The sequence below is a fragment of the Spinacia oleracea genome, chromosome 6, assembly GCF_020520425.1.
Source record: "Spinacia oleracea cultivar Varoflay chromosome 6, BTI_SOV_V1, whole genome shotgun sequence".
Classification (NCBI taxonomy): Eukaryota; Viridiplantae; Streptophyta; class Magnoliopsida; order Caryophyllales; family Amaranthaceae; genus Spinacia; species Spinacia oleracea.
In genome coordinates, this window is record NC_079492.1 from 101,588,189 (window position 1) to 101,615,940 (window position 27,752).

General features: G+C 39.9%; 3 protein-coding genes and 1 non-coding gene across 4 annotated transcripts; 2 read left to right on the forward strand and 2 right to left on the reverse strand.

The window, feature by feature from the left end:
• Positions 1-2,005: 2,005 nt before the first annotated feature.
• LOC130464533 (small nucleolar RNA R71) lies at positions 2,006-2,112 on the reverse strand. The gene has a single exon (XR_008924936.1). It is a non-coding gene; the product is annotated as a small nucleolar RNA R71 (small nucleolar RNA).
• An 11,817-nt stretch (positions 2,113-13,929) lies between these two features.
• LOC110777885 (uncharacterized) lies at positions 13,930-18,268 on the forward strand. Its single transcript, XM_021982466.2, has 4 exons — positions 13,930-14,116; positions 16,455-16,577; positions 17,247-17,349; positions 17,765-18,268. The coding sequence occupies exons 1-4, from the start codon at positions 14,022-14,024 to the stop codon at positions 18,002-18,004; spliced, it is 561 nt and encodes a 186-aa protein (XP_021838158.1). The 5' UTR covers positions 13,930-14,021; the 3' UTR covers positions 18,005-18,268.
• A 1,203-nt stretch (positions 18,269-19,471) lies between these two features.
• On the forward strand, positions 19,472-21,284 carry LOC110777880 (uncharacterized). Its single transcript, XM_021982462.2, has one exon. The coding sequence runs from the start codon at positions 19,759-19,761 to the stop codon at positions 21,196-21,198; it is 1,440 nt and encodes a 479-aa protein (XP_021838154.2). The 5' UTR covers positions 19,472-19,758; the 3' UTR covers positions 21,199-21,284.
• Positions 21,285-21,451: 167 nt separating this feature from the next.
• LOC110777881 (mitochondrial uncoupling protein 3) lies at positions 21,452-27,192 on the reverse strand. The gene is made up of 2 exons (XM_021982463.2): positions 26,751-27,192; positions 21,452-22,172 (listed from the first exon to the last, which is right to left on the reverse strand). The coding sequence occupies exons 1-2, from the start codon at positions 27,147-27,149 to the stop codon at positions 21,630-21,632; spliced, it is 942 nt and encodes a 313-aa protein (XP_021838155.2). The 5' UTR covers positions 27,150-27,192; the 3' UTR covers positions 21,452-21,629.
• Between the last annotated feature and the right edge of the window lie 560 nt (positions 27,193-27,752).

A 27,752-nucleotide genomic window follows, 5' to 3' on the forward strand; every position in this document is an offset into this window, starting at 1 on the left:
GTTTAGACCCGTTTCAAGATGATTTAGGCCACTACACGATCCCGAGGGGATTCGGGACGATCAATGTCGACTTAAGGGAGCCTTAGATGTTCATGATTGAGCCCCAGAAGTTAGACTCGGTGTTGCGGACATATTTCGCTTTTCGCCCGGAAGATCTCCCATCGCCCACCGGGCGAGCAAGCCAAAGAACCCTCCAGTCACTCGACGCCAGACGGGCAGACATCCGCCCGGTGCACACCGGGCGCCCAGCGAAGCAGCAGGCAAGAGCAATCTCCAATCGCCCGACGGGCGAGGAGCGCCCGACCGGGCGCGTGTAGATGATTTCCAAAGTTTCTCCCTCCGCCCGCCGGGCAGACCTGCGCCCGTTGGGCGGATTTCGAGCGTCTCGCCCGTCGGGCGGTTGGCTGCCCGACCGGGCGACGACAACCCAACAGGCTTTAGGCGCGGTTTTCTTCCGGTTTTTCTTTATTTTTATGGGCAAACTATAAATACTAGGCTTCATTAATTTTAGGGGACACATTATTTTCTAGTATTGAACCTTAGTATTATTTTCCTTAGCCTAGTTTTCTCTCTAATTTATGCAAAAACACTTAGTTTAATTCTCAATAAAAATTCAAGCTTTCACTTCCCTTTGTTCTTCAAATAGGTATTGTTTCTTATTTTAATTCATTGTCTTGCTTTAATAATGCTTTCAATTATGATTATTGCTTTGTTTATTGTCAACATGCTTGAGTAGTTTAATTTCTAAGGTTGGGGATCCATGAATAATATGAAGGGATGATTGAATGATTATGATTGTTGGCATTGTAATTGATTCCTATTGATTGGTTTATTTCACTATACAATTAGATTTGCGCAGGTTTAATTGTGGTAGTTATGCAATATCAAATTAAGATTCGAGAGATGCAATTTGATGTTTAGGCTTGTGTCAATAGGTGGAATTAGAGTTAATACGTAGCGAGAGCCCATTAATTCTAAGTCTATGATTAGTATCGACTTGAGAGAGCATGCTAGTCTAATTAATTACTTTGTTGATTATCGTGATTGTTCAATGTCCTGGATTATTATTTGTTGGCGAACCTATGCCCTAGATTCCTTAATATATTGATTCATTCTTGTTTAATTATCGTTCGTAGTCTTAGCATACAAACCACCAACCAACTCTTGTTCACAATAGTCTAGATTAATTAATTGATAGTAGAAAGAACGCCTGTTTCCCTGTGGATTCGATCCTGGCTTCCCTTGCTACCTAGCTAGTGGACCTTAGGTTATTTTTGATTAGGTGATACGACTTTAGCCTGTCAAAATTTGGCGCCATTGCCGGGGAAACAGTTTTATTTTCTGTTGTTGATTGCTTATCCTAGATTATTGTCTGTTACTACTCAAGGAACTCACGTTCCTTGAGACCGGATCTCACATTATTTTGTAGTCTTTGTCTATGCCCAGGACCGTAGGTACTAGTAATCTTACTCCATTCGATCTTGAGCCCGAAAGAACCTTTCGTAGACGAAGAACTTTCATTGCACAGTGTGGGAATTACTCTGATTCTGATCATAATATTGGCGATCTTTTTCCTTCAGATACAGATTCAGTTTCAGAGATAGAGATGGGTGACGAAAATCTGCTACCGCCACCTACCCCACGGCTTACAGACTATTCTAAGCCAAGTCTGTCCGTGCTACCAAAGGCAATCATGCCTTCTATTGCAGCTGAGACCTTCAAGATCGAACCTGCATTGATTAACATGATTGAGAGACGCCAATACGGTGGGGAACCAGGTGAAGATCCGAATCTTCACATACAGTCCTTCATCCAATATTGTTCCACCATCAAGAAAAAGGGATTGACTCCGGAACAGACTATGGAGATACTTTTCCCGTTCTCTTTGAGTGGGAAAGCTAAATTGTGGATTAATGGGTTGAATCGGGCGGCTTTGAAAATCACTAATTGGGAATCCTTGGCTCTTTCTTTTTATGTTAAATATTTTCCACCTGAGAAAACAGCTCGTCTAAGGGGTCAGATATTGGGGATCTCACAACAAGCAGATGAGAGTTTGTTCGAGGTCTGGGAGAGATTCAAGGATTTGCAAAGAGAGTGCCCCCACCATAGTTTGGAAGATTGGTTCTTGATTCAGCAGTTTTATAATGGTCTGGGCAATGAGTCTAGATGTTTGTTAGATTCGGCTGCCAGTGGGAGGTTCATGCAACTTGAGGTGCCCAGAGCTATGGAGGTGATTGAGGAGATATCCATTCACAATGCCCAGTATGGAAATCCTAGAGGTCTATCTAATAGGGGTGGTAAGCATGATTTAAATTCCATTGAACAATTAACTGCCCAATTGACTGCTCTACACTATAAGTTTGATAATATGCAAGCAGCCAATACTCAATCTGCCCAACCTGCTAGTGTAGCTGCTATGAGTGCCCAACCTGCTACTGTTTGTGAAAGTTGTGGAATGTCTGGTCATTATGCACCGTAATGTAGGAGCTCTGTTGAACAGTGTAACGCATTTCAATCCTACAAACAAAATAACCCATTCTACAACTCTTACAACGAGGGCTACAAAAACAACCCTCTACTATCCTACAGGAGCAACAATATCCAGAACCCTCACCAAGTTCAACATCCACCACAACAGCCATACCAACCCCCACATCAACAATCCTACCAACCACGGAGCAACTACAACCAACAGTCTAGTGGACCACTTGGGTTCCCTAGACAACACACACCACCCCCACCACCACAACCTCACGCCACACAGCCTGACCCTATGCTAGTAGAGATGAGGAACATGATGCTTCAAATGCAAAAATCTCTAAGTGAAAAGGATGCAAAGATCGATGCTCTTACTGCTCTCAACAAGATCATTGATACACAGTTGGCACAGATGGCTACTACTATTGCAGGGAGGCCACCAGGCCAATTTCCTTCACAGCCCGAAAATAGGGAGACTGCTAATGCAATTACATTGAGGAGTGGTAGGGATTATGATGGTCCTTCTATGCTGGTTGAGGTTGATTCTGGGGTGCCTGCTAGTGGTCTGGTCAGTGAGGAAATCCCAAAGATAGTTATGGATGGTAAGGAAGCTGAAAAGGTAGTCAATGAGAATGAGGCTACAACTGAGGTTAAGAAGGGGACATATATTCAAGTACCACCTATTGCACTCCCCTTCCCAAACCGGCAACTCAAGAATAAGCTAGACAAGCAGTTTGGCAGATTCTTGGAAGTGGTCAAAAATTTGCAGGTAACGGTTCCTTTTACTGAATTAATTTTACAGGTTCCTGCTTATGCTAAATTCATGAAAGATATTATGACCAGGAAACATGCTTTTTGTGAGGTAGAGACTGTAGCTTTCACTGAGGAATGTAGTGCTTATTTGCAAAACAAGTCTCCACCTAAACTTAAAGACCCCGGGAGTTTTTCCATCCCATGTAACATTGGCACCGTATTTATTGATAAAGCTTTATGTGATTTAGGTGCTAGTGTGTCTGTCATGCCTTTGTCTGTCTGTACTAAACTGAATATGGGTGAGCTTAAGGTTACCAATATCACTCTACAAATGGCCGACCGTTCTGTCAAATACCCCTTAGGTGTTTTAGAGGACGTCCCTGTTAGAGTAGGTAAATTCTATATACCTGTAGACTTTGTAGTACTAGACATGTAGGAGGATTCTTAAATTCCCATAATCTTAGGTAGACCCTTCCTTCACACGGCAGGGGCGGTCACTGATGTTAAAAGTGGGAAATTGACTTTGTCTGTTGGGGATGATAAGGTGACTTTTAATCTGAATAGTGCCTTAAAAAGTCCCATGCTAGAGGAAGAACAATGCTATCGTATAGATGTGGTTGATTTTATTACTCGTGATAACGTCTCCCAAGTTCTCGAAAGAGATCCCTTGGAGGCAGTGCTTTGTTGTGAGTCTTCTGCAGGTGATAGCAGTTCTTGGAGTGCTGAAGTGGATGCTCTAGAGTTGGCTCTTAATGGTGGAGAATCTGAGCCGGAGAGCACCAAATTGAAGAGGTTAGTTCGGCCGGTTTGTTCTGTTAAAGAGGTAAAGAAACCCGAACTTAAGCCTCTTCCTGCTAACCTTAAATATGCATTTTTAGATGATGAACAACTTTTCCCTGTGATCGTCAGTACTGCACTTGATGCAGACCAGTTATCCCAACTTCTTATTGTGTTGAAAAGGCACAAAAAGGCCATTGGGTACAGTATTGATGATTTAAAGGGTATTAGCCCTGACTTTTGTATGCATAGGATACATCTAGATGAAAATCATAAACCATGCATCCAACCCCAGCGTCGTTTGAACCCTGTCATGCAAGATGTTGTAAAAGCTGAAGTTATGAAATTGCTTGATGCGGGTATTGTGTATGCTGTGTCTGATTCTAAGTGGGTGAGTCCTGTTCAGGTAGTGCCTAAGAAAGGGGGGACAACTGTGGTGAGAAATGAAAAAAATGAGTTGATACCAACTAGGGTAGTCACACGTTGGCGCATGTGCATTGATTATAGGCGTCTTAATGTTGCTACTAAAAAGGACCATTTTCCCCTTCCCTTCATTGATCAAATGTTAGAAAGGCTAGCCTGTCACAAGTTTTTCTGTTATCTGGATGGTTATTTTGGTTTCTTTCAAATTCTCATACATCCAGACGACCAGGAAAAGACCACCTTCACCTGTCCCTATGGTACCTTTGCATATCGTAGGATGCCTTTTGGTCTATGTAATGCACCTGCTACTTTCCAACGTTGCATGATGAGTATCTTTTCTGATTTTATTGAGTCTATCATGGAAGTGTTTATGGATGATTTTAGCGTCTATGGTACTTCTTTTGATTCTTGCTTGCTAAATCTGACTAAAGTCTTGAAAAGATGTGAAGAGTGTAATTTAGTCTTGAACTGGGAAAAGTGTCATTTCATGGTTACTGAAGGGGTGGTTTTGGGACATTTGATATCTGATAAGGGCATTCAGGTGGATCGAGCTAAGGTCCAAGTGATTGAACAATTACCCCCTCCAGTTAATGTGAAGGGTGTTAGAAGTTTTCTTGGTCATGCGGGGTTTTATCGTCGCTTTATCAAGGATTTTTCTAAAATTGTTAAACCACTTACCCAGCTCCTCCTCAAGGATGCCCCGTTTGTGTTTACTGGTGCTTGTCTCGAGGCTTTTGACAGGATCAAACAGGCACTGATTTCGGCTCCCATCATTCGTTCTCCCGAATGGGACCTTCCGTACGAGATAATGTGTGATGCAAGTGACTATGCAGTTGGGGCAGTTTTGGGTCAGAGAAAGGAAAAGGTTTTACATGCCATCTACTATGCAAGTAAGACCTTAGATGAAGCTCAAGTTAATTATGCTACTACTGAGAAGGAGCTTCTAGCCATAGTCTATGCCTTGGACAAGTTTCGCACCTATCTAATTGGGTCCAAGGTGATAGTCTATACTGACCATGCGGCTCTTAAGTATCTGCTCTCAAAGAAGGAAGCCAAGCCCAGGCTTATTCGATGGATACTACTGCTACAAGAGTTTGATCTGGAGATTCGCGATAAAAAAGGGGTTGAGAATGTTGTTGCAGATCACCTATCTAGATTGAGATACGATGATGGTAAAGTGCCTACACCGATTGATGACTCATTTCCGGATGATCACTTACTTGCACTTGCCAGTAAGTCACCATGGTTTACAGATTTTGCTAACTACATTGTAGGGGGTATTCTTCCGGCCGATCTTACATCTCAACAGAAGAAGAAATTCCTACATGATGTTCGGTTCTATTTCTGGGATGACCCTTATTTGTTTCGTGAGACTGCTGAAGGGTTGTACAAGCGTTGCGTTCCAGAATGGGAAGTCCAAGGTATTATCAGTAGGTGTCATTCTTAGCCTTATGGTGGACACCATGGACCTGCAAAGACTAACGCTAAGTTGTCACAATGTGGTTTTTACTGGCCTACTATGTTCAAGGATGCACAGGCTTTTAGTATGGCTTGTGATGCGTGCCAGAGGGCCGGCACTATTTCGAGGAGGTATGAGATGCCACAGAATGGGATCCTTGAGGTTGAGATTTTCGATGTGTGGGGAATTGATTACATGGGACCATTCCCATCGTCTAAGGGTAACTTGTATATCCTTGTTGCTGTAGATTATGTGTCAAAGTGGGTGGAAGCCGTTGCCTCACCTACTAACGATGCTAAGACAGTCATTTCCCTGTTCAAGAAGATCATTTTTCCTAGATTTGGGGTTCCGCGCGCTTAGATCAGTGATGGAGGGTCACACATCCATGAGAAGCATCTGGATGCGCTCCTGCGCAAGTATGGGGTTTATCATCGCACTGGGCTAGCCTACCACCCTCAGACGAGTGGTCAAGTTGAGGTCTCCAACCGAGAGATCAAATCTATCCTTGAGAAAGTGGTGGCGAAGTCTGGGAAGGATTGGAGTGATAAGCTAGATGATACTCTATGGGCATACAGAACCGCCTTTAAGACACCTATTGGTACCTCCCCGTATCGGTTGGTGTATGGCAAGGCATGTCACTTACCAGTAGAAATGGAGTACAAGGCTTATTGGGCAATCAAACAGCTCAACATGGATGCAAAGCTAGCCGGTGAGAAGCGGTTACTTCAATTGGGTGAGCTCGATGAATTCCGACTACAAGCCTATGATAGTGCCCGGATTTATAAGGAAAAGACCAAGAATTGGCACGACAATCACATTTTGCATAGAGAGTTCGCGGTGGGCGACAAGGTTCTACTGTTTAACTCTAGGCTTAAGTTATTTCCTGGAAAACTTAAGTCTAGGTGGTCTGGGCCGTTCACCGTGACTATGGTAAGCAAGTTTGGGTCTGTTGAAGTAGAGAATGAGAATGGTGAACGATTCAAGGTCAACGGGCAACGTCTGAAGTTGTACCATGATGGGGCTACTGTAGGAGTGGTTGAGGTCCATCACCTCAACCCCTCCGCCTCATAGACTGCATATTCAAGGTAACAAGGTCGAGCGAGACCTATGAATAAACCAGCGCTTTGCGGGAGGCAACCCGTATTTCATTGCTTTCGATAGTTTAGTTTTGCTTTGTGTGTTTTGTAGTCTAGTCTCTTTGTTCATGAGTGGTGAGGAGAGAGTATTTTACGGTCCTTGGGTGTTTAATGATGTACAGGTTCCGCTCCTAAGCACGAAAAGATAGAAAAATCCGCGAGGAGCAAAGTCGCAAAATGCCCGTCGGGCGAAGGTCGCCCGACCGGGCGCGTGTCGAAAGAACTCGCAAGATCTCTCTTCGCCCGGCGGGCATCCTGACGCCCGACGGGCGGCTCATTACGAGGATGTGTGTCAGTCGCCAAACGCCCGACGGGCGAGAAGCGCCCGACCGGGCGCGCGTCGAATGAAAAATTGAAGGATCGCCAACCGCCCGACGGGCGAGAAGCGCCCGACCGGGCGCGCGTCGAAACAACTGGCAGTGTCGCCAACCGCCCGACGGGCGGATGTTGGCCTGGCGGGCGAAAGGAGAAAAGCAGATTAAAACGGCACGATTCATCCCTTTTCCTTCACACTTTCCTCTCAATCATTTCTTCTTTCTCTCACATACTCCATTAAACCCCAAACCCTAAGAACTTCAACTCTCTATATCTCCCTCATCTCTCACTCAAATTCATCAAGCCACACAGCAAAATCATCCTCATCACATCCTCTTCAACCTCCACCAAACAATTTTCACTCCATCTCACTCTCCACAAAAAACCCAATTTCACCAAAAACACTTCAAAACTCAAATCATCTTCAACAATGGGTTCAAGGCCAAAGAGAACTTGCACGGGAGCAAAAAGGAGACAAGAGGAGGCTTCCACAAGCCGTCCACCACCACCACCTCAGTTTGCACCGGATTCGGCCTTCCCGAACATGATTCTAACTAGTGAGGAGCAACAAACCCGTCTTGCACACCTCAAGCTTCGGAAGGTAGTCCCTACTCGATTTATTTGTCAGAAAACTTTGCATGATATGGGTATTGAGAGGGATGTTAGGAGATTATTTCATGGGGTGGGCATGAAGCACATGTTTTCCATGGTTCGGTTGACATTTAGGGATCTTACTCTTGAATTCCTTAGCTCGTTTAATGTCACAAAAAATGGATATAAGGATGTCACTAGAGTTTCTTTTCGATTGTTGAATAATGATTTTAATATGCCTATTAAAGATTTTGGTGCAATATTTGGATTATCTGTTGAGCATGATAGGTCCCCCGGGGAGGGACATCTTAATAGTTCAGTTTGGGGAAAGTTGACTGGGGATTTCAATCCCACTAGCATGCAGCATTTGCACGCATCTAGCGTGAAACACCCCGTCCCTTTTGTTTGGTTCCGATTCATGGCCTTTACCATCTTTGGGAGGGACCAAAAGGAGAATGTGAGGAGCACAGAGTTAGAGGTGCTCGGGGGGTTTTTGTTGGATGGAAATGAAGGATACAGGATGAATTTGGCCCATCACCTGGCCATGCATTTGCTCACTACTGCTAACCACCGCTACTTGACCGATATTGCTTTAGGGGGTTTAGTCACCCACATTGCCATAGCGGTGGCAAACTTTGCTAAGAGGGACCATGCCGCGGTCCGGGGTAAAAATCTGTTAGATTTAGAGTATTTTGGGAGCCTTAACAGGGTGCACTCGGAGTACGGGGAACTTCTTCCCGGTCAGATGTCATGGATGTTCCAGAGGAATGCTCTCTTTACTCTACCGGATACTACCGGGCTCACCAGTTTTACGAGGGGTCAGTCCCATTATCTGTAGGTAGGTGAGCAGGCACCACCCTTAGCCCAGCCCCAGCCACAGCTTGAGGCCGCGCCTCGCACCTATTTCCGGCGGGGAGGGCGTAGAGAGAGAGAGGGTCGGGACAGAGAGGTAGTCCGGCTCCACAGGAGGAGCATGGGTCTTCAGAGGAGCTGGGGGCCATTCATGAGAGGTTGGGTCGACTTGAGCTAGGCTTCCATGAGTTCGCCGCTGATCACCAGAGGACCATGTTCCCGTTCCACGATCAGTATGCCAGGCAGGGCTACATTGCCCCAGATCATCAGCACCCTTCCTGGTTTACTTATCCCGCGGAGGGGTGCGGATCCCCCGGTTCCATGGGCGCGCACCTTCACGCCTACCCACTACGGGGGGTTTGGAGTGGGCAGTAGCGGCTATGGTGGCCAAGGTGGCCAAGGTGGCGATGGTGATGATGGCCAAGACCATCAGTGATGCTGTTGATGATGATGATGGTTCGGTACCCCTTGAGCCAATGAGGACATTGTCTGATTTGGTTTGGGGGGGGGGGGGTTCACATTACCTGTACATATTAGGTATGTTTTCCTTTTATTTCCGCATTTCTTTATTTTGGTGTGTTTCTTTGGTGTGTTATTGCTTTGTAGAGTAGTTTATTGCTTTGAAAAAAAAATACAAAAATACGTTCCGATGAATACAATATCATGCTTCCCTGTGCCCGTGACAGGCGGAAATTGTTTTGATTCTTGGTATTTGATGATGGGCAATGTAGATGTGTTAGCCATGATTTGATATTCGATTGCTTTGATGCCTTAACATGAGTCAACTCCGACTAACTACTTGTGGACTTGGTGCTTGACTAGTTGACTTGGTTAGGATGTGTGATAGCTTCCTGGTGTGTCATTGATTTTGAGTATTGGTTTGCAACTATTAGTAGTGTTCTATGACTCATATACATGCACATTGTGGAGGAAGAAGGCATTTTTCTATTTAGTTAACCTTCAGATGAATTTAGATATATTTGTTCCCTCTTTTTCTACCCATGTTGTGCTTGTGCCCTTTATTCGGTGACTAACCATATTACAAGCCCATGAAAGCCCCATTGGTTACTAGTCCCAAGCCTAGCTTGGGGGAGCTAATAGTAGTGAGGCGAGGGAGTTGTAGTGTGGTACATTTTGAGCATATTGAGTATTGAAAAGGGAAGTTCTTCTTATCATGATTGTTATTGAAAAAAAAATGAGCTGAAAAATGAATGAGATGAGGAGAATAAAAAAAAATGTGAAGGTTCCAAAGGAAGAAAAAAAAAAGAAAAAAAAAAGAAATTGAAAAAAAAAAGAAAAAAAAATCGTTATTCTCAAAATAATTCAAGCTTTTGTCACTCTGGTATTACAATTTCTTATCTTCATGAGTGATTGGTTATAATTGTGAAATCAAGGCAAGAAAGTATAGTGTGGTTTGTTTGTTGTTTTATTCATGTGTTGAGTGGGAGAGTTGTGGTCATCATTTGTGATTGATCATGGATTTGCTAGGATTTATGCTTCCCAAAGCCAAGGCTTTAAGCTCACATTTTACCCAAATTTACCACACCCTTACCTAAGCCTATCATTACAAGCTTGAAAGACCTTCCGACCTTTGTGCATAGAGTTGTATTAATGTGAAGGTAGTTGTTTATCAATGCAAGTTATGACATGACGCATTCCGAGTCGACTACTAGGTTGAGTGTATGTTTTTCTAGACACACGAGTGTTGTGAGTTTGGGAGGGCATTGTTCACTTATATGTTGGGAGGGGAGCGAACGGGTACATCTTTTATCCGCCACATAAATGAGTGACGAGTGTGTGAGCACTAGTCTTGAATTCCATTATGCATTTGTGGTTCGCTTTGCGTGACGATTGTTAAGGTGGATTAGCGATTGAATGGATTTGATTGGTTGACATTGATGCATACTTATTAGATTTTACCTTGGATTATGTTTTCATTTTTGAAATATGTTGGGGGTGAAGTTGGTCTTGTGTTCATCGATGATTTCCTTGCTTAGGGACAAGCAAGGATCTAGCTTGGGGAGGTTTGATATGTGCGTTTTATATAGTGTTTTCACCCCCGTCCCTTAGTACTTTTATGCGTCAAATGAGCTCTTAGGAGCCGTTTTTAGTACTAATCTGTGTATTTGAGTGTGCCTTGAGTATCAGGACTACTTAGTGAGAAATTGGTCTGTTTAGACCCGTTTCAAGATGATTTAGGCCACTACACGATCCCGAGGGGATTCGGGACGATCAATGTCGACTTAAGGGAGCCTTAGATGTTCATGATTGAGCCCCGGAAGTTAGACTCGGTGTTGCGGACATATTTAGCTTTTCGCCCGGAAGATCTCTTATCGCCCACCGGGCGAGCAAGCCAAAGAACCCTCCAGTCACTCGGCGCCAGACGGGCAGACATCCGCCCGGTGCACACCGGGCGCCCAGCGAAGCAGCAGGCAAGAGCAATCTCCAATCGCCCGACGGGCGAGGAGCGCCCGACCGGGCGCGTGCAGATGATTTCCAAAGTTTCTCCCTCCGCCCGCCGGGCAGACCTGCGCCCGTCGGGCGGATTTCGAGCGTCTCGCCCGTCGGGCGGTTGGCTGCCCGACCGGGCGACGACAACCCAGCAGGCTTTAGGCGCGGTTTTCTTCCGGTTTTTCTTTATTTTTATGGGCAAACTATAAATACTAGGCTTCATTAATTTTAGGGGACACATTATTTTCTAGTATTGAACCTTAGTATTATTTTCCTTAGCCTAGTTTTCTCTCTAATTTATGCAAAAACACTTAGTTTAATTCTCAATAAAAATTCAAGCTTTCACTTCCCTTTGTTCTTCAAATAGGTATTGTTTCTTATTTTAATTCATTGTCTTGCTTTAATAATGCTTTCAATTATAATTATTGCTTTGTTTATTGTCAACATGCTTGAGTAGTTTAATTTCTAGGGTTGGGGATCCATGAATAATATGAAGGGATGATTGAATGATTATGATTGTTGGCATTGTAATTGATTCCTATTGATTGGTTTATTTCACTATACAATTAGATTTGCGCAGGTTTAATTGTGGTAGTTATGCAATATCAAATTAAGATTCGAGAGATGCAATTTGATGTTTAGGCTTGTGTCAATAGGTGGAATTAGAGTTAATACGTAGCGAGAGCCCGTTAATTCTAAGTCTATGATTAGTATCGACTTGAGAGAGCATGCTAGTCTAATTAATTACTTTGTTGATTATCGTGATTGTTCAATGTCCTGGATTATTATTTGTTGGCGAACCTATGCCCTAGATTCCTTAATATATTGATTCATTCTTGTTTAATTATCGTTCGTAGTCTTAGCATACAAACCACAAACCAACTCTTGTTCACAATAGTCTAGATTAATTAATTGATAGTAGAAAGAACGCCTGTTTCCCTGTGGATTCGATCCTGACTTCCCTTGCTACCTAGCTAGTGGACCTTAGGTTATTTTTGATTAGGTGATACGACTTTAGCCTGTCAGTACCCTTTGACACCCAAGCCTATTGCACTTTAGAGACTAGCATAAATTAAATGTGCATCGTGCTTGAAATCATGCTCGTTGTTAGTTTGATGTAGATTCTTATGTGCTATGTGAAACTAATTAACCAGACGCTCAGTTTAAGGTCAACAATGCTTTCTCAATTCCAGAATACGCTCTAAAACGTCGAAATAATATTAAAGATGCGAATCAGTAAAATTCCGCAACCAGGAGCCCAACGCCAGAATAAAACAGCCTACCCTGGCCAGCGTTAGAAAATCCAGCGGGCAGACTTTATGCGCCAGAAATTTCTAACGCCTGCAACGAGGAAACCAAAAATCCATTATGGCCAGCGCCAGAAACTTCAACGCTGACCAAGCCAGCGCTGCACTAGTGCACGCTGTTATTTTTCAGCGCATGCCTGCTTTTCCTCGCACTTAAGCCTACAAATCAGAATATGAAAGTCGAGAGTCCAGTCTATCGTGCAACCAATTCGAAAGACCAAAATACGCATCTGCCCTAAGCATTACGTTGGTCTGGTTGAAAATACCCATTACGGAACGCATATTCAAAATTGCGCCGAAGGTATTCTCACATAATTAAGCCTCGTTAAGTCAAAATTAACCAAAATCCGCATTAGCTTTTACCAATCAAACCCAAAGGCCAGTACACGCAAATTACTTTTCATTTGCGTCGGAATGCTGAACGTTTGAGCGCACAAACGCTCAAACGAAGGGCAAAGTTTGGTAAAATTCGGGCCACAGAACAAAATTGACTAAAAGAGGCCAACTGCACAAAAGCCTACAAAGTAGTTAAATCTCGTCGAAATTACAAATAAAAACAAAATAAAAATAAATTCATGGAATCAGATTTTTCAGCCCCATTCCGTGCCTAGAAAGAATTGGAAAAACAACCATATTCCATGGAATTGGACCGGTTTACATTTCCTCCTAGGCAAGGAATGGGGTTGCTAATCCGATTTCTTCCTTAAGAGGAATGAGGTTTCAGTCCTATACCATGGAATATGACCACAAATTCGATTCCTCCTACGTTTGGAATCGGATTTCTGGCCCTATTCCTTCGCTTTTCTAGAACTTTTTGTTTAATTTTTACCTCCCACGTTTTCTCCGACGACGGCGACGTTGAAGGAAGGTCGTCGTCCATTTACGTTTTCGCCCGAAATTCCGCTTCAATTCCGACCAACGAGGATGTCAGCATTGGTGGAGGTGGTGGTTGCGACGATGGTAGTGTTGGTGGTTGAGCTCACATAGTGGAGGGAGTGACAATGATACGAATTAATCGAGGTGGTGGCGGCAGGGCCAACGGTGGCGGTGGCTAAGGTGGCACCGACAACGATATTGGTTTCCAGAAGTTGTGGTGGGTTTAGTGAGAGAAAATGGGGTAAGTCGGGTGAGTGAGTTGGGATGTGGGGGTGAGTGAGTGGAGAAGTGGGACAATTTATTAAATAGATGATAGGCGACATACGTAAAAGCGAGCGACGAATGATAACAACCCTATTCTATAATGCTACTGGTTGACGTTATATTACATAATTGTTGATGTATTCTAAAAATATAATATTAACCGTACAAGGGGCCCACATCAAATAGCATGTGAAATCGTGAATGTACTTGACAGTAACAAAACCTTCATTTATTTACAGAAATGCCTTTTGCCATTTGATTGACTCGGAAGAGCTCGAAGAACAGAAACCAAAAGAAAGAACAGCCGCAGGGAGGAGAGAGAAAGGGAAGAGAAGAAGGATGTCGTACATGAAGGGTGACCTGCTCACTAAAACCAGAAAGCTGGTCAAGGGTCTCGCTAAAACTGAGCCCCTTTGGCTTAAACCCATGCTAAAGTTCGTTTCTTTCTTCCCTGTTCTTCTTCTTAATTTATTTTTAATGCATTTTGGATTTCCCAGTTTCTAATTGATTTGTATTTTGTTGCTAATTTTTGTATACGAAACCCTAGTATCAAATTTCAACTTTCACATTTTTTAAGAGGTTTGATTGATTGAATCTCATTGTATGCTTTAATATGCCGATTATTTGGATTTTTGAATGCTTTTTCTTACTTGTTAGCTGATGTTGTTGGATCTTGTTGATGCATTTCTTCACTGCCCATTTGTCAGTTTTAGGTTGCTCAATTGATGGGTATTGTTATTCATCATTTTTGGGTTTTTAGTATTAGAAAGGTTAAATTTCCCCACCTTTTATCAATGACTTAGTTTTGGGAGTTTAAGAATTAATCCAGTGAAGTTCTCGTAGTTTTGGAAATCGTAAGTGCCCGGAGAAATTTTGGAGTGTTTAACATTTTAAGTTTGTAACTTTTGAGAAGCTTTTGAACTCGTGAACTGTGTGCAAGAGGGCTGAAAGAGAAATTAGGTAATTGTAGTGTCTAATGGAGATGAAACTTACCCAATCTCGGAGAATGTATGCATCTTTGTCTCTTTGATACTAGGCTCAGTTAAAAAGAGCTACTAATTTTGTGTCTAGGAGACTCAAATTGGGCTAGATAAGTTCCCATCCTGTCTGTATTCAACAGTCTTAAGAGCTGATTCAGGTTCTTGTAACTTGGAGTATCCATGGGTCATGTTTGATGGTATATCGATGAATCAAGACGCCAATTCGGAGTTGAAGAATCCTTTTTGGGACTGAAAGCTACTTCTGGGTGATTTGATTATGCCATATGATTACCCTGCATTCTATTTCAACTTTCAAGAATACTTTAATTAGGTTATATGCCTGGTGGATAAGTCTGAATCTAGTATTCATGTCTAAATGATTGCCTTGTGTTTCAATCAGATAGGATGATATACTTGGTATAAGTTTTGGTTCTACGTAGTATTCAAATTTTCTCCATCATCATTGCCAATTAGTCTATTATCCACAGAGTTTGGATGTTTGGAGGTCAAAACCTAAATGGAGATTCACTCATGGACAATTGTGGTCCATGACCCCCTCCCCCCGTGAACTACGATTCAAAACGTGCACATGGGTACAGTGGTACTACATTGGATAAGTTTAACAAAAGAATGTAGCTGTCTGGTAAATTGCCTTCATGTGTTCATTTTGCATACCAAAGCATACCCCAAATTAGTTAAACTGACCCGGAGCTGCGGTAAGAAAAACTGGTTCTGGACTTCCGGTGTTGCGGCCTTTCAGGGTAGTAAGTTTTTTGCTCCCATTAGCTGACAGAATGATCAGCATTATGTGTTTATTGCGTGTATAAGCTGGAATTTCTCACTTGTACTTGATAGAATTCTATACCCGCCTTAGCTTAAATGAGCGTCAATGCATCACTATCTTCTTTAAAACATTATCAAAAACGATTTCACTCTCCTGAAGCAAGTGTAATATTTTGGTGACTTTCCTACATTCCTATGTGGTATTTTGATTTTGAAATAGGCTGGAGTCTTTTGTATATGAGAAATTAATTTTAAGATTCTAGAAAGTGATGAGCCGCTCTATGATCCCAAAATTTGGTTTGACTGTCTAAAATGTGTGCTGAGCATAATCTGCTATGCTGTTGATCTATTCTTTCTGATTTCTTGAATTGTTCTCATCAAGCGTTGGAGACCTTTCTCCTTAAGGGTGAGTTCCATTTACTTGATTCTCACTTATTTTCCCGAACTTATCTTAACTTATTTGAATTTATCAAAACTTATTTTAGTTATAAATTCTAGGGTAGCCCTTATTTTTCTTGAATTATCTTATCTAAACTTATTTTTTCTGAAACAAGGTAACAAAACACAGTGCCTAACTTTTGAAATTTGGCTTTCCAGTGTATGATGTGTTGGGTTTTCCCATATTTGTATAACTAGAACATACTTCACCCTTTTTTGTTTTTTACTTGCAACACTTCGATTTTCACGTTTGTCAATGCATAACTTGAACAATTAATATCTTTAACTATTAATAAGTAAAAATTATAAAAGTTGATGTTCGGAAAATATATATTAAGGCGAATTTAACATGATCCCACATGAATAAGTTTTTTCTTAAGTATAAATCATCACAGATAAACAAAGTAGAGTATGTGAACAGTGTAAAAATCAAAATGTTGCAAGTAAAAACAAAGGGAGGAAATACATAGTAATATCTGTGTCATGTTCTTTTTATGCGCTGAAGGTCTCGAATCTTGACAGATTTTCCTGCATTACTCAAATTGTAATTACTCTCAATTGTGGTGTCTAGGGCCCCTCCTGTTGTGTTTCCTCGTTCTGATGGAAAGGTCAAGCCAATTTGCCTCCCTGAAGATGTTTATGTCAACAAATTCTATCAGAAGAACCCAGAATCAAAATATGAAGATCCTATCAAGTATGTCTTTGTTCCTTAACAGTCACCTTTTTCACCTTCCGTTTAATTGTTTGCTACGCGACTAATGGCATGGAACCCATTTTTCGTAGTTTGTACCAAGCTTGTATGTATTTATAATGCGTTAATGCCACAACGTTAGAACGTGTATACAGGAAAAACACGAAGTTAATTTCCTAAATTTTGTTACTTTTTGAAGTTGACGCTTCCTGTGTTTTTAGCTACTTGGTGCTTAGTTGTTTTCTCCAGAAATCATTTAAAATAAGCTCATGCCTTGCCATATGGAGCAGTAGTAGATATTGCAGGATAATAATCGTCAAAATCTGACGACTGCTGTGCTAAAAAGTTGAAACTTCTAAAACTTAGATGATTCAAAATGTAATTGTTGCTCTGGTATAGCTAAAACCAGTATTTGAAGTAGTAAGGCTAGTAACTGGTTGGATACCCAAAGACAGAAAAGGCTTGCAGTCATTCTCTAGAAATTCTTTGGCACTGAATCAAGGTATTAAGTATACTCTCTGCTGGATGGGCTGTAATGCTGTTGATCGATATTTCCAGCAGTTGTATCACTTAGCAGAGTATTGCTATGATACTCTAAAATAGTTAGATATAATGCATAAGTTATTAAATTTTTTCTGGTTTGGTTTTATGATTTTTCTCCTTTTCGAGCAGGCTTACCAGTTTTAGTCCTATTCCAGCTCGTGTTTTTGCTGGGCGAGTGCTCGAATTGAAGGAGCATGGCGTAAGAGAAGAGGAAGCTATTTCTATTGCTGATGTACGAGCACCTATATACTTTTTAACCTCTAAATTCAGTTTTCCGCCCGTAAAAATTATGCCGTATTTTACTTTTATTATCAAACTATAAAAAAAATTTACACTTATTTTTGTCGTTATACGGAGCAGACGTTATTAGTGTGTAGTCAACTGAAGTTTGTCTTATAATCATGTAAAAACATGATTTTCACATCATAAATTCATAATGCATTATACTTGATTATTAACCAATATAAGGTTCTTTTAACTCTTTTGATCTATGGTCCTGCTTTGCATCAAAAAAAAAAAAAAACTAATTTATGGTCAAGTTAGTATGATTTGACATAAATGTCAAATGTGGTCTATATTATTAGTACGTTTTCCTGCATTATCTTTGTCGAAACTCATGTAAAGTAAACATTTTGATTTGCTTTCAGATGGAATATCGAGGAGAGAGAAAATCCAAGAAGCAGGCACACAAGCGTTTAAGGAAAATAGCTCATGATCTAGGGAAGAGACCATCTCCTAACCCGTATCCTAGTGCTATGAAGGAGATACAGGCAGAGGAGCGACCTCATGTCCGTGACCGATTCTTCAATCCTCAGATACTAGAGATAGCTATGAGGCTAAAAGAAGAAAGGGCTGCTGATATGCGGGAAAGGTTTGGAGGGCGTTAGCTATTACTATTGGTGAAGTCATCTAAGTCAATAAAAAAAAATATTAGAGCAGCCTGCTTCATCTTGACAAGAGTTTGCCTCTTTACTTTTGCTCCATGGTTTTACCTTTGGTTTGTCATTGTTGTTGCATGATTCACTTGATAACTTTTGCTGAATTATGAATCATGAATCAGGTTGATTTTTTTTATTTTGGTGATGTAGTTAGAGAGGTATAAATTAAAGATCATATTTTTCGAAATGATCATTGGATGCTATTATACTACAGCTGCCAAGTTCTTTGTTGCTTCAGCTTATATTTTTAGATGTTCGGGCATTTTCACCTTTTCTCCTAAATTTAAGATTTTATTGCCTAAAATTTTCCTTGAGGTATCTATATTCATCTCCTATTGTACCAATTTAGTTATATAAAATTACTCCTTTCGGCATTCCGTAATGTACTATGGCTTTGGATAGTCTTTAATCTCTCTGTTAGTAAGTTCCAGTCTACTGTTTTGTTGTATTGAAACAATTAAAACTTATTACTATTTCTGGTATATGTTGGTTGAAGTTGAAATCACAAAAGAGGAAGCTATTTTTTTGTTTATGTTTATTGAAGTTGAAGAAGCCATTCGAGAAACTGGGGTTTTGTATGGTTATGAGCTGTTAGCTGGTTTGACTAGCTATTAGCGGTTAGCTGTTTGTATTAGCTGGTTTGACTAGTTCGTTGAATTGGTTGTTTGTGTAAAAATGTTTGGTAAATTAGCTGATAGATGTTAGATTTTTAATATGTAAAATGACTAGTAAGGACATTGACATACTTTGTTTCTTATTAATATTAGAAAAATATTTTATTATGTTCATTAGTTTCTATTATTGTTTTGAATAGACATTGAATAAATAAAACAAATTTTTTTTTAAAAAAAAACTATTCTTAATTATTTTTCAAAATTATTTGTTTTCATATACTAGAAAGAAATTAGGGTCAAAGTGAAATTAGGGCTGCTAATAAACTTTTATAATATGTAGTTAAAAATATTGGTGGTCAAAGTTGTGTATTGGCAAGCGTGTCAAGTCAAAACGGTGCGAGTATTAAGGGACTGATGGAGTACATAATAACATTTGCATGTATAGTATTAGAAAAAAAAAGGCCAATTAGGTATATTTTTTTTGGGTGCGAATGAGCCACAAAGGCAATATAAATTACAAATGGGGGCGGGGGGATTCGAACCTGAGACCTATTGTACACAGGCCCTCAGTCTTAACCACTAGGCCAAGACATCATTGGTAGGCCAATTAGGTATATAGTGCACAAGTAAAAGTGTATCAAATTGAAGGTAGAAAGTATGATTTGATTTCCATCAAAAAAGAAAGGAAGTACTCCGTATGATTTTGAATTTTTGATAGTTGCACCATCATATATTCATATCCCATTTATATGCAATTAAATAAACTACGCAATGTGAGTAGAAATAAGAAAACGTTCAGTGATTCTAAATTTACAAAATTCAAAATAAGTTCAAACGAGAAAGGAAACGAGAAGGGTTTTCCAAATGCCACACAATCCAAATACTCAGTAAACTATGGCAATGTCAGAGCAAATGACCAAAATCTTCAGATCTGCAACTCCTCCATGAACCACAAAAAGTGACAGTCAGTCTGCTTTTTGAGAGATGATGTGTCACAATTTGACTGGTACTTTACTTATCACTATTTAAATCCTCCTCCACAATTTTTCTTCAACCACCCATAACATAACAGCCAAAGTGACAAACACTATGAGCAGTAGCAGCATGAAATCCATCAACTTCCCCAAAACCAGCAATTCAATAAACTATAATCCTCCATTTTCAACCAAAAATCTCAACTTTCTTATTGCATATCCCAATATTGTCAAAACCCAGAAATACCCTTCACTAATTTTAGCTCTTTGTTCAAGAACACCACACACTCACAATCAGAATGACAACACCATTGGTGAAAATCCTAATTCAAAATCCAATGCTGAATTTGGTTCTAATTCAAGTGAGATTGACACACAAAAAACCCAACCAAAATTCAATTCTAGTTCAATAATTACCCCTCCTGCATTACCTTCCAGGGGGTTAATATTTGGTATTGGTCAAAATGGAGGTTGGGATAGTGCTGTTGTTGGTTCCCCTGTAGTAAAAAGATTCTTGAGTGATGAGGAAGAGAGGTGGTATATGTGGTACTATGGAAGATCTGAGAAGGACTCGGATTCGGGTTCGGCCGGGTTAGCGATTTCTAGCAATGGGGTGCATTGGGAGAGGGGAGAGCTTGCAGCTGATTCGAGTTCCGGAACTGGGGTGGTGATGACCTGTGGTGAAAATTGGTGGGGGTTTGATATAAAAAGTATTAGGCCTTCAGAGATTATGATAATGTCTAGTCAAAAAGTTAGAGCTTCTATGGCTGTTTATTGGCTTTATTACACTGGTTTTAGCTCTGAGAAAGTGGAACTTTTACAAGATAACTTTCTCCAAATTACAGATGCTGCAAAAGAGGTTGGGTTCGGGTTCGGGTTTGAGGGAGTTTTCAAGTCATTGCCAGGGTTAGCCATAAGTCAAGATGGGAGAAATTGGGCTAGAATTGAAGGTGATCATCATAGTGGAGCTTTATTTGATGTGGGGTCAAAAGGAGAATGGGATTCTTTGTTCATTGCTTCTCCACATGTTGTTTTTCATAGCAGTGGAGACTTGAGAATGTATTATCATTCCTTTGATCCTGAAGAAGGGAAATTTAGTATCGGTATGGCGAGATCAAGAGATGGGATTAAGTGGGTGAAACTAGGCAAGGTAAAGACTATAAGACAAGGGTCAAGTAATGAGGGATGTTTTGATGAAATGGGGATATTGAATGCTTGTGTTGTAAGAGATAAGAAAGTAGGGAACTATTTGATGGCATATGAAGGTGTTGACAGGGATGGGAAGAGGAGTATTGGGATGGCAGTTTCTGAGGATGGATTGAAGGATTGGAAGCCGGTGAGCGATAAGGCGGTTTATATGGCGTCAAAGGAGGAGGATGGATGGGATAGCAGGGGAGTTGGATCTCCATGTTTGGTTCAGATGGATGGAGATGAAGATCAATGGAGATTGTATTATACAGGACTTGGGGTGGATGGTAGGACTGGAATTGGGTTGGCTGTTTCTCATGGGAGTGAATTTACAAGTTTTAGAAGATGGGCAGGGTTTCACTTATGACTAGAAAACTAATTTTATGTATTTGTCAATTGTCAATGAATGATTGATCCTAACTCGATGAATTTGGTTAAGGACTAATTTCGAAATTCACTTTTCTGCATTTGTCAATGAATTTTGTCAAATTATCCTAAATAACAATACTCCAGCAGCGATATTAACTGAATCTGCTGACATGGTTGGCAGGCATCCATCTCAAACCCGACTCGAAAAGTCTAAACTATTGGAAGCAAAAATAAGCCTTACAAAATGGAACTTAAATCAAGTCCAACAACCAGTATGAGAAATACTCCAAGTTTGACAAGGTCAGAATTATGAGGGAGTTGTAACTTGTAACTACATATATTATTATGAAAGAATACAAAGTGTATTCAGCAAACAATCAAACGAATCTCTTGTGTAGAAAAGATGCCTAAATTTCTGAGACTGAAACATCAGAAAGAAGATAGGCCAGCAATCTGCCTAAAATTCTCATAAGAGACCCAAAACATAAACTGCCAAGGACCAAGCCTTGCCCATGTAGGAAAGAACCCCTTCCATAATGCCTTTGCTCCTTCCAGCTTAACTGTCTTCACCAAACAATCATAAGAATTTTTATACATGAGTTTACCATCCTTACTTGCTGTTTGATTCATCATTCTTGTCTTTATTACATCAGCTGGACAGCTCAAGGTTGTAGCTGAGAGGCCTGACATTATAGAAGCTAGGGTATGAGCATATATGTTGTCATATGCTATCTGATTTCTAATTACTAAATGCTTTGCATGATCATAGCATGCCAATTCCCCCATGTTTACTAAAAATGCTCTTTGCATGTTCGGGAACACCCCTTTCCAAAGTCCTCCGAAACCCTCTGCACAAATTATCTTGCTAAAAGCATCTCTAAGGCCATGGTATCTGGGCTGCAGACCTTGACAGATCAAACGACCATCTGCTTGCATTCTAACTTTAACTACATCACCTGGGCTTGCTACCACCTGCACACCTAAGGAGATCACACAATCATCAGCTCACAAGTCATAGATCTGCATATGCTTTGAATTTCAAAGAAAATGTATTCATCGCTTAAATGTGACACTCGATCAAGAAAAGTTCCCAGTGGGATCAATCAATAAAAATATCAAACTTTAGAAAATCATAGCGCACTGCACATATACTGCACTGCCAGCAAAAAATATGCTTTTCCTAAGCATCAAACTTTAGGATTCCAACTTTTACCGAAATTCTTAAGACATCTGAAGCTATTTAGTGTCTCCAATATATCCCACCTAGTATGCCAATTCAAAAGCACCCTAACTTTCAAAAAGTTTCCAGTGAACCTGCTAGTCCCGATGCTTATAATTTAATCATAACCCAGTCAAGTCCAGAAAAATAAAGCACCAATAGAAAAAGTTTTGTATGGAATACCCTGCAACAGTCATCTTATGGAGGCAGAAGTAATAAAGAAGAACAGCTCAAAATAATATGATCCCAACAGTGTATATGGATAGCAAGATAGAAGGTTACTGAAGGAGAGGGAAAGAAGAGGAAGGTGAGCTTCATTTTCCCTCCAAATCTCTCCAATTTTATCTAAACAAGTGACTCCCTTGTTCCCTTTCCCTTTCCCTTCCGTCCTTTACACTACATTTCTTCTTATACAAACAAAGTGTTCATAAAGTGAATTAGGGGAATGGAGCAATCTTTTAGGGACAGAGGAAGTATTTCTTAACATTCTTTCACTAGATAATGTGTTACAAGTCAACATGTGCCGAAAACAACGGTGACATTTAAACAGCATAACTCCAAAAGTCTACAATCCTTCTGATCATCATCACATCATGTGAGATTTGGTCCACCAATTCACAGTCAGGACAAGGATTTCTGGACTCCTGAAAATACCCCATAGTAAAAACCTGTTTGGAACTTTTTACAGTTTAGGTGGTAGTGAATGTTTCTTTAGTTCATTATTGAACAGTTTAGATTAATGCATTCCTGGTTTTTGAGGTCAAATATTGTTATGCCAATTTTTTACCAACTACTCTCTTCGTCCCTTAATGTTTGCCCCAATTTCCTTTTCGGTTTCTCTCTTTGAGTTTGCTCATACTATAAATGGTCATAGGGGGAACACAACTTTACTCTCACATCCACTACATTTGGCCGTACCACTTTTCTCTCTCATCAACTCCTCCCAACCAAAACAAAAGTGATTTCACCATAACGGAGCAAACAAAAGGGGACGGTGGGTCGGAGTGAGACATAAGTAACATAACTAAGTTGCAATAGAAAAAGAACAAATACACGAGAGGCTAAAGCACATGTCAAGGATAAATGAAGCACACATTTCTTTAATTAGAAAGACAATCATTTATATCCCAATACAAAAAACATTTAACAAAATAATGATGTTGTATAAATAAGTTGTAAATATCACATATAACTCAAAATAATGCATCTTAACCATCATATCACACCATACAGTATAAGGACACCGCAAAGAATATCTCCTTTTTCATAAGGACCTCAGGGGAAGTCCCTTTTAAACGCGCTTATAAAACTAAATCCTTACGTTGTTAAATAGATTTGGAAGAAAAATGCAAGCTCTCACCCTTTCTTTCGTCTATTCCCATCCCCTTCCCTCCCATCACCTTCCTTTCATGGTTTCTAACCAAACATGTTAAATTTTACAAACCTGGTTCATTGTTTTATCCTTATCGCAAAGAGTCATAATTTTTAATGATCCTAAAAAGATATTGGGTATTAAGCTTCCTGAGTCGAGCGTTTTATCTGGATGGCAATCTCCCGGTCCAAATCAATTCAATCAATAACCATCATCACGAGGGCCATAAAGATTTCCGCATAAAAAAAACCTTCTTGATACCTAAGCCACAAAGGGGTCAAACCGGTCAATGGCTATGCATTGGAAGTTCTAGCTGATTAATACATTTGAAATAATTATAGATTTCAGTTACTTACCAAAAAACAAAACATTAGAAATACTTTCCAACATCAAGAGGAAGTCAATGGTAGCGGTGGTTTCTTAAGAGCTAGGACGAACTGAGATTCGTTTTTAAGGCAACGTTCTTACTTCATAGCAACAGTTTAAATACAGTGAGCAGAAGATTAGTTCCCATACGGTATAAGCTATCAAGTAGTCCTCATAGGTTCAAACGGAGAGGGAAATGGATAGAAAAATGAGAGAAAGTGATGCTTAAATGACAACACTGTCCAGAAATTTTTGTGGATCTACAGCCTTAAAGGAGACCAAGGGAAATATTCTCTAATATGAGTTTCCCTTACGTCTTGATGAGACTTCAGAACACACAGCTTCTAATTAACACCAGTCTCCAGTGTACAACTACTAGTTAACTTCCTAATTATGTAATTGATTGAATAAAAGAAGATTCAAGGATGAAGAAATGCTACCAAAAAAAAGTGATGCGTAAACTGCAACAGTGACCAGAAAATTTTCTTCTTTATTTGCATCAAAATTTGTCAAATGATGGATAACACCAGCAGCAGGAAAAATTATGTTGGTCCTAACTCCTAACCACTGAACTATAGTTTTTCAATTTGAGTAATTTTATGACATTTGAAGTCATTTGGACACAATATCTGTTCTGCAATCTAAGCTTGCACAGTTAAGGGAAATGTGCATCTACAGACTAATAAGATCAAGTACTAAAGATAGAATGGGTAAGTGGGGGATTTCTGTGGATCCTGCTTGAGTTCTATGTCTACAGAGTAGTGAGAATGGGCAGCATATGTTCTTCTCTTGCAATTATGCTGAAGAGGTCTGGTAGAAAGTCCTGAATTTGTTGCACTACAGTAGAGCAGCTAGAAACTAGGATGAGCAGATTACAAATGCTGCAAAGTGACTAAAAGAAGATCTCCAACTTGCAGTATTTATCTTATTGCATTTGGCACCAAAGAAACAACGGGGATTTTGGTAATCCTCAAAAGAACGTAGAGCAAACGTGTAGAGAGATTGTATGTAGAACTTCATGTTGTTGGTCTGATACTGATAAAGATATACTGCTCCTGTAAACATAAATGAGGCATTGATCCTTTCACCCTTCCTAGAAGATGGGAAGGATTTAAAAGACCCAAAATCTTATTTCAGCAAAAGGATCAGAAGGACATTTGATCTATGAAAATACCAACTTACAAGTTACCTACACTTACAAATGCCTAAATGAACTTCAGCAAGAAACAAATATGCGAGAGGCTAAACGTGCCAAGGCAAAGTAAGGCAACATTTCTTCAATAGTAATATATAGTCATTCACATTTCATAGGAACTGTAGAAGAATACTTAGAAAAATTAATGATATTGTATAAACAAGTTACGAAAATAAGAACACCACTAATCATAATTTTCTTTAATATAAAATCCTCAGAAAGGATGTATCTTAGAAACGCCCTTTAAAAAAAACAAATCCTTACAAAGTGAGAAAATATTTGGAAGAAAAATGCAAGCTCACTCCCTTTCTCCCCTCCATTTCCTTCTCTGCCCCACCCCACTCCTCTTCTTCCGTTATGAGTTCAAACCAAAGAAGTTATTGGCTTTACAAAACTTATCCAGTTTCTCAAACAATCAGCATTGAATTCATGATCTTGAAGAAGATATTGAAATATTTAACTACTTGAGTTAAATGTTTCACCAATAGCATGCTCCTTCCAAGTCAATACAAGCAATAACCATCAATCCATTATCATAGAAGCTATATAGATTTTGACTTAAAAAGTATTCTTTCTACCTAGGTCACAAAGAGGTCAATGATATAGACAGCCCGTAGCTGATTAATACATAGAAAAACTCTCCAACATCAGCAGGAACTGAGGAATGTTTTGGCGGATTCTTTTAAAGAGCTAGGACTATCAAAAGACTCATTTGAAAGGCAATGATCAAAGGAAATAAAATGCAGTGAGCAGATGACTTCCATGAACTGCTATGTAAAACGTATAACCGATCAAGTAGTCCTCAAATGTAACAAGTTCTCAATACAGAGAGGCAAAGGGAGAGCAAATTAACAAAACAGTGATGCGCAAATGAAAACACTGACCAAAAAATATTCGTCTCGAAATGCCATCACCCTAAGAAGTTAATCGAAAATACAACTTACCAGTCAAAATTACACAATATTTTCATCGGTCACTCTAATTTTCAATTCAACAACAATGTGTCAATGTAGGCCGGATATCGAATTTCCTACCTTGTCCAAATTTCAATTTCCTCTCATCCCCCAACACCCAACACCACCAATCTAGAACAAATTGTAAACAATCAACATCCAGACCTAGTATTGCCTTATTATATGGTTACCGAAATTTCGCCATAAGGAAAATGGTAAAAAATACAGAGTATAATGCTAATGTTTCAACATAAATTACACTTGGACACTTCATTTTTTAAATTTCAAAAATTAGTCAAGTAGGACACTTGGACATGAACATAGAGCTTAACAATCAATAAGAAAATCACCCAGACCCAGTTCACTAATCAACTCAATCAATCAAAATAACCAAAATTTACATTAAAAAATCGACAAAAAAGGCGAAAAGTATTAAAAATTATACCTGAGCAATAACCCCAGATAAGCCTCCAACAAGGGCCTTGGAGGAGAGAGAAAAGGAGCCAGAAACAGCATCAGAATGTTGATTTTGAGCAACAAGAACAACACCTCTCAAATACTCGTAACCCACAATTCGAATAGGAGTGTAGAAGAGATGGCGGATGATAGCAGGGGATAAACCTTGGTATAAACCCAGAAAACCTTCGTTTCTTACAATGTTAATAGCCACTTTAAAGGCGTTTGATGCGGCGGCGTTGGCTTTGGCGGTGGTGGATGAGGAGTGAAGTTGGAGTCTGGTCTTGGTAATGTCGATGGGAAAGGTGGTTGTCTCGGCCACCATGGCGGAGAGAGAGGTTAATAGGATCTTTTTATGGGTGGGGTCTTGAACTTGAGTCGATTTCATGGTTGATCTTACAATTTGGAATTGGAAGTTCTGTTTTGAATCTTAAAAGAGTTTGCAATATTATTATAACATGAGTTTGGAGAAATTCACCAAATACCCATCGACTTTCGAAAATACATAAATTACCCCTGTTTCAAAACATAATACACCAAATACCTTATGACGTCATCAACCATAATTAACCCGTTTAACTCACCCATTAACCCATTTTTTACCAATTAGTACCTAGTATTGCCTTATTATATTTGGTTACTGAAATTTCACCATAAGGAAAATAGTAAAAAATACAGAGTATCAGAAAATGGCGTCCCTTGTTCATACAATATTATTATATGTTGTGTTGTGCCCCTTGTTCATTTTTGGTGGTGTTTATAAAATTTGTCATGCATAAGAAAATGGCGTCTATACATTAAGGTAAATTTGTCAAAATGGACCTTTTATAACTCAAATTTTGCGAGAAATGACTTTATATTAATTTCGGGTGGATTTCGATTTCGAATCAGGTCAATTTGAATTTCGAGTTAATTTCTAGTCATCATTTCGTGTCAAAATCGGGTGACTAGTCGGGTAAATCAGATTGGATTTTTTGTGGGTCCGAATCAC

Bases quoted from the DNA above. Each gene is read 5' to 3' on its own strand.
- LOC110777880 (XM_021982462.2), top strand. From the start codon at position 19,759: ATGAGCAGTAGCAGCATGAAATCCATCAACTTCCCCAAAACCAGCAAT.
- LOC110777885 (XM_021982466.2), top strand. From the start codon at position 14,022: ATGTCGTACATGAAGGGTGACCTGCTCACTAAAACCAGAAAGCTGGTC. The intron at 14,117-16,454 runs GTTCGTTTCTTT...TGTGGTGTCTAG, and splicing joins TGGCTTAAACCCATGCTAAA to GGCCCCTCCTGTTGTGTTTC. The intron at 17,350-17,764 runs GTACGAGCACCT...ATTTGCTTTCAG, and splicing joins AAGCTATTTCTATTGCTGAT to ATGGAATATCGAGGAGAGAG.
- LOC110777881 (XM_021982463.2), bottom strand. From the start codon at position 27,149: ATGAAATCGACTCAAGTTCAAGACCCCACCCATAAAAAGATCCTATTA. The intron at 22,173-26,750 runs GTATAATTTTTA...TTAGGTGTGCAG, and splicing joins TATCTGGGGTTATTGCTCAG to GTGGTAGCAAGCCCAGGTGA.